Source organism: Lethenteron reissneri, chromosome 47 (assembly GCF_015708825.2).
Source record: "Lethenteron reissneri isolate LAM-NWPU_2019-01 chromosome 47, ASM1570882v1, whole genome shotgun sequence".
NCBI classification, from domain to species: Eukaryota; Metazoa; Chordata; class Hyperoartia; order Petromyzontiformes; family Petromyzontidae; genus Lethenteron; species Lethenteron reissneri.
The window spans coordinates 1,568,285-1,575,195 of NC_083825.1; the positions used below are offsets into that span (position 1 = coordinate 1,568,285).

Below are 6,911 nucleotides of genomic sequence, written 5' to 3' on the forward strand. Positions count from 1 at the left end.
GAGCCGTGGATCTCTTTGTCACCAGCGTCCAGTACGGGCGAGTGAGCACGTTCAGAGCGCCACGCGAATACACTTGTGGCATCGCAAATCCTAAACTCGTTTCGCACAATATTCGTACGTGCCACCGTGTTGCAGGCCACGACGGACATTAGTCACATTCGCCTGCCCAGCAGCTGCACTGAAGATCGAACAATTACGACCGAATCTCTGAACACGGGAAGTGAAGATTCTACCCGTGCGAATAACCTGGGTTTAATATTAACATTCAAACCTTTCATTTGATTTTAAACCACGAATTTCGCAAACAACTCCATGTTTTTTTTATTTGCAGTTGTATATATGTCTAAGTCCTTCGACTTAATCCGCGAGGATGCGATCCTTAAGAGATTGAGGAAAAATAAGGAACGAGGAAGAGAACAGGGCGGTCTTCGACGCCGCTGGTAAAGCAAGGGAAGTCCAGCGGCGAGGGTGCGTCAGTGTGAAGACCGGGCAGGCGAGAGGGGAAACTAACGGCGGAGTGGTGACCGAGAGAGACGGGGAGAGAAGCAGAGGAGAGGCAGCAGTAGCGGCAGCAGGAGGAGAGGCAGTAGTCGCAGGAGAGGCTGAAGCAGCAGAGGCAGCAGTAGGAGAGGCAGCAGTAGGAGAGGCAGTAGTCGCAGTCGAGGCTGCAGCAGCAGAGGCAGCAGCAGTAGCGGCAGCAGTAGGAGAGGCAGTAGTCGCAGGAGAGGCTGAAGCAGCAGAGGCAGCAGTAGGAGAGGCAGCAGTAGGAGAGGCAGTAGTCGCAGTCGAGGCTGCAGCAGCAGAGGCAGCAGCAGTAGCGGCAGCAGTAGGAGAGGCAGTAGTCGCAGGAGAGGCTGAAGCAGCAGAGGCAGCAGTAGGAGAGGCAGCAGTAGGGGAGGCAGTAGTCGCAGGAGAGGCTGAAGTAGCAGAGGCAGCAGCAGTAGCGGCAGCAGTAGGAGAGGCAGTAGTCGCAGGCGAGGCTGCAGCAGCAGAGGCAGCAGTAGAAGAGGCAGCAGTAGGAGAGGCAGTAGTCGCAGGCGAAGCTGCAGCAGCAGAGGCAGCAGTAGTAGCGAGACGACATCACGAAGGCCACGCTGGGGAGACAAAGGAATGGAGGGGAATGGGGGGGGGGGGCTTTGCCCAGCGGTGAGAAGTTGCTGGTCTATGAAAACAACAACATAAATGCAATGCTAGTGGGATTAGGTGTTTTTTTTGCACATTCATGACTTTGTGATTGGTTCATATTTGTGACATTAAAGGCATAGTTTAAAATTGCATCCAAAGGAGGATTACATCATTCGCCAGAATATGCGTGTGTGAAGCTATTGTCTCTGTAGACTGCATGGATATGAGAAAAAAAAAACGGAACACCCAGGGAGTTTTATTTTAGAAAGAGGAAATATCTAATTTGAGTACGGCCACAATGATTATTGGCCGCTCCGACGCTCCGTGTTTACCCGCTCAAGCTGCTCGGCATCGAAGTGTCTGACTGGGTGGGCCAATTTGGCACGAGAGAGAGTCCAACCCACATGTGCGCCTCAGTCGCCTTATTCTGTACTTATCCCTCCCCCCCGTCCCGTAAAAAACAAGTTGGAGCCATTTCCTGCTCAAACGAGCTGCTTGGACATCTGTCAAGAAGACATATGTGAATAGAGCGTTATAGCTCATCGGATTTCCTCCAGCATAAATAAAATTCAGATTTTGTATTCTTAGGTTTTTTCGGTAAAGTCACGTAGGTAAAAAATAAAAATTAATAAAAGTAAAATAAAAATAAAATAAAAATAAAAATCACGACGTTTATTTTTATTTAATTTTTATTTTACTTTTATTAATTTTAATTACATTTTGTACCTACGTGACTTTACCTAAAAAACATAAGAATATGAATCCTTGCAGTCACGAAAGCTTCAAATCTAGAATTCTGACTTTGATTCTGGAAATGCCACATTTACATGGGCGGAGGCGATTCTCTTCATAGAACAAACCCACTGTTCACTTCACAAACAAAGTAGTGCTTAATTAATCAACCCCCTCCCCCCTCGGGATGATGGGCTGAGTCAACCCCCGGCCATGATTGAACCTGCAACCTTCCCGATTACGAGCCACCCTCTCTCTCTCTCTCCTGCCGAGACACATAGCCGGTTATTTATTGTACATTTCCCTTATTTAAATATTTAAAGATTTTTTTTGCGACTGTCCGCTCTCCTCATCACCCCTCCTACTCCTCACCACCACCTCCAGCACCACCACAGATTCACAGCCCTATCAAAATTCCAACGCGCCCCACATCCTGGCACCTCAAACCCTCGGCCGAACCAATTATCGTCCCCTGTAAACTTAAGCAATTGTCTTAAAGGTAGCCCTCCCCCTACCAACTGAGTCAAAACATTTGCACACTCCCCCTTTCTTGGTGGCACAACAACAACAGTGCCTCCCCTCCCTCCCCTCCCTCCTCATCGCCCTCCTCTCCCAAATAAGAACCCTCACCCCTCTTGCCCCGCCACCTCCCCAGACCACTGTGGAAACCAGTTAGAATTCATTAAGTCTCCTGCATGTGTGGGAGGGAATTCCTCGGCCGCTTGTTTAAGAGCTGGGGGTGTGCATTACGGGGATGTGATAACCCCCCACGTACTCTGCACCCCTCATTCCCCCCCCCCCCCATTTTTTTTGCTTTTGTATTTTGTATTCTAACTATTGAACTCTTTTTATTTTATTTTACGTAGCCCCACCAGTGCTAACCAGAGGAGCGGTTGAATATTTGATGGTTCTTTCGGTAAAAGTCTCGTAGATAGAAAAATAACAAAAAAAAATAAAGTGAATAAATAAAAATGTTGGGACTAGGTGAGGTCCACTCAGCTGTTTAGCTCTTTAATTCTGAAGCGACCCTGGCAACACGAGTGATAGCTCAACGAAGTGGCTCTTCATCATCACGTGGACATTTACAGCAGCTAAATACAATCAACGCGTGATTCTTGATTTTTAAATGTGGAGGCAAAAACCCGGAGGACCCGGAGAAAAATTCACACGGCCACGAGTAGAGAGACACGCAAACTCCAAATATATACTGGCGTTAGGGTCGGGATCGAACCCACGACCACCTGTATACCAGGCGAGGTAGTTAACATCTCATCGCCACCGTGGTGCCCCTTACGCACCCGCCCCCCGGGTCAGCTTCGGCCCTGTGCTGAGAGAAGGTCACAACTTCAGCCAAGGGTGATGAATATTCTTTTTCCATACAAGTAATGAGCCCTTTGAGTCGGGGTGGGAGGTTTAGATGAATGGGGACCCATCCCATACTCCCACAAGCTCCGACTACTCCCTCCCACCGAGCCCCTCTCCCACTGTGATCGCTTTTAAAGAGAATTTAGACACACGCACAGACAAAGATAAAGATCCCCCGTATAGATTTAACAGACTGTTGGGGCAAGTGCTGTTAGCGAGCACCTATGACGGGGGGGGGGGGGTCGGGCAGCACCACGCTCTGCCGCCTTTGTCTCCCTAGTGGCGATGTTTGCAAACTACACCAGGTACTCATTTGAGGCCGAGTCCACCTAATGGAGACCAAGACCAATTCAGATATTCATCACTCTTAGTAGCCTTGAGTCGAAATCTATTTTGGGTAGTTGGGTTATCAGCACAGCCCGCTAACCAATGCACCACCGCTCCCCACTATACACATACAGACAAGAATACACATGCACAGACGCGCACACTCGCGCAAAGCTACACAGGCTGTTGGGCCACATCCTGTTAGCGAGCACCTATTGAGTTCAAAACGTCGCACGAGGACGGTGTTTGGCCAGCACCATGTCCAACTGAAAGTGCTGATGTTGTCACCGCTGCACCAGATACTCGCGTTCAGACTCAGTCGGCGTCGGCGAAGCCTGCCCAACAGGTTCACCAGATCGTCACCACTGATGTTAGCCGTGGGCAGAAATTGAACTCGGGGGGCCGGGTTCATGGTGCAGTGCGCTAACCACTGCGCCACCGCTCCCCATGCGCATGTGTACACATGCATAGGACTGCAGCAGACGAAGTCGAGAAGCTGCTGAGTTCACACGTGTGTACAAGTTCACATGTGGCCACACGTGCATTTGTATTGTTGTACACAGGTGTACAGAGATACGGAATTGTTCTTTCGTGTGTAATTGTGCATGAGTGCATATGTTTGGGGAGCGGTAGTGTAGCAGTTAGTGAATTGCACTAGCAACCCTGCGACGCGAGTTCTATTTCCGCTCATTGCCAACACGATTTTCTGAACCGGTCATGGGCCTTCCCTAGGTCGACTCAGCCTCAAACGAGTAATTGCTGTGGTGTGCAAAAAATTCGAATTGGAAAGACAAAGGCGGCCAGGTGCAGCTTTGACCACACCATCCCCCCTCGTGCCCTGTGCTGGCCTTCATAGGTGCTCGCCAAAAGCACTTGCCCCAACTGCCTGTGCAGGCGACACAGAGAGCCTTGTCTCTGTGCGTTAACTTTCATCGTCATCATGAGCCATGGTCAATCCTCTGCCGGATTAATGCCTCGCCCAGCCAGCGCCACCTCTCACGATCCTGCAATTAAGTCTATTACTTTAATTACATCACACAACTGTGATATCATTCAGCTGCGTCCAAAGTAAACCTCCATGGGCCGTTTCGTAAAGCACCGCAGTCTACACTCCTTCAACAGATGAACAGCAAGGCGACGTGAACTCTCCCCTGAAGCCCTCTCGACATGGCCAGCAGACCATCGACAACGGCTTCTGGCTCCTGAACACATTGCTGCCATACGCAAGAACAAGAGTGGAATCAAGTTACACAGCTAATCCAGAATATCACGTGTGTAGTTACGTGCCGCACCTGGTCACCTAACCAGGCACTGCGTGGGACTCACGCCTGATTAGCGTCTGAGATTTGATGACATTTGGCACATTGTCGGTGATTTGGCCATCGGCTGGGCCGCTAGCCACGAATGAGCAAATAAATACATAAAAACTGCGTGATTAGAAACCGCGAGCTTTAAAGCGCTGATGAGCCAGAACTGTGGGAGTCATTTAAGTGCAAATGCAGCAACATCGGGGCTGACATATGATATTCGGAGATCCCTTGAGCTACTTGGAACCCCCTAGGCTTTGGGCTTATTATTTTTTTTACGTGGAAAATTACAAGCATCGACGCAGCAGGACAGGGAAAACACGAGCTAAATTGCGCTCAAGTGAAGCGTTGATCTTTCACCAGTCAATCGCCAGTCAATCAACACGGAACCCCGCTGTGACGTCTCTGCTAGGTGCTGGGGGTGAGCTGGGTGGTCTTGCGATTAGGTCGCTCGCCTTGACACCGGGGGCGTTCACCTTTGAAACCAGAGGTGTTTGGTCTGGCCCTGATAGTGCGGCACGGGGAGAATTATCACTAACCTTGCTGTCCCCCAGATCCCTTCAAGCTGGCTGTGCGGTGAGCTGTGGAGCCCTCGCAGTCCGTGAACCGAGGGGGTTGATCCGGTACCACTTGCGGCGACAAATGCTTCTCGTTTGCACGGTGGGCAGCGTCCACCATGGACAGAAAGCTTCATGTATGTTCTATCCTGTTTCATAGCCACCCTTCATATTCCACATGTTTCATTACACGTTTGTTCTTTTTCAAAATTATATTATTGTGGAGTACATTCTACTTCAAACATACTATGGGACCCTTATTTGAGAACGTGTTACTCATGGACAGCTACCACAGTGACCTTGCTATCATACATGTTTGTAATCAAGAGATAAAGTCCTTCAAGAATATCATTCAAAGCTTTTGCCACCTTCTGTAGTAACAATAATCAATGTTTGAGCCATTAGCTCAAGAGCATATTGGCCTGATATGAAGTTCATGTCAGTAAGATGTGACCACCAAACTTGCTTGCATTGAGGCAAAAGCTATCCGACTTTTTCTGTCCTATGTGTGGGCACATGAACACCATCATCATAATCAGCAGCAGCAGAAGTAGTGATCTATCCACGGCTGGATGAAGGCTTCCCCATATCATCTCCATCTTTTCAATATCTTGTGATATCTTCAGTTGTTTAGCGATCACGAAATCAACTTAATCACTCTCAACTGATTCATGTTGTTAGTATGACATTAGTCATGATATGCGCTCCGTTAAATAAGAATTTATAATAATAATGTATGTAACTTTGTCAATCTACTGCTGGATGAAGGTCTCTCCCCCACGCTGTGTGAGTCATGGGAGTAGCTGGACTAGATATTTCACCATGCTGATCACTCGCCACTCGTCCGGGAATCAAACTCAGGTGGCCGAGTTCACGGCGCACAAACTCGAACCATCGAACCGCCGGTCATCCACCACGTTCTCCGTTAGATACAAATACATATTTGAAGACTGCGCTGCGCTGCTGGTACAGAAAACGTTTCTGGCGAATATCACCGAGTTCGGTCCACGGCATCGTCCATTCGTCTTATTCGTGCAACATTGACAAGTCAGCCACAGGCCCTGGCTCCCCACTGCCCTGGTCCACGTGGCACGGACAAGGCCCCGAGGCCCACAAAGACAAAGACACAAATCCCCCGTATAGCCTGCACAGACCATTGGGGGCAAGTGCTGGTAGCCTCCAAGACCATTGCCCCGCAATTCGCCACTAAGTGACGACGACTTCACCGTGGCGCCTGTGCCAGGCCAAGTGCACCTTGAGGCCACGTGAAGCGTCGAAGGTTCGCTGGCAGGAGGTCACGGGACAGACCCAGGTGCCCCCCTCCCTTCACAAGCGAATCACAACCCAGACCCCCCCCCCCACCTCCCCAATTCCGCAGCATTGCCGGAGCCGCCGGTGTGTTGACGCGCATAAAGAGAGTTGCGGCTCGCTCACCCGGCCGAGTTGACGGAGCGGGCATCTCTCGTGAAATCTGCGACCCATGCGGTGCGCGTTTGCG

The 6,911-nt window shown here is 49.9% G+C and overlaps 1 protein-coding gene across 1 annotated transcript; it reads right to left on the reverse strand.

Annotated features, from left to right (window-relative positions):
- Positions 1–357: 357 nt before the first annotated feature.
- LOC133354422 (keratin-associated protein 4-3-like) lies at positions 358–1,081 on the reverse strand. Its single transcript, XM_061571243.1, has 2 exons — positions 526–1,081; positions 358–437 (listed from the first exon to the last, which is right to left on the reverse strand). The coding sequence occupies exons 1-2, from the start codon at positions 1,079–1,081 to the stop codon at positions 358–360; spliced, it is 636 nt and encodes a 211-aa protein (XP_061427227.1).
- Positions 1,082–6,911: the final 5,830 nt, after the last annotated feature.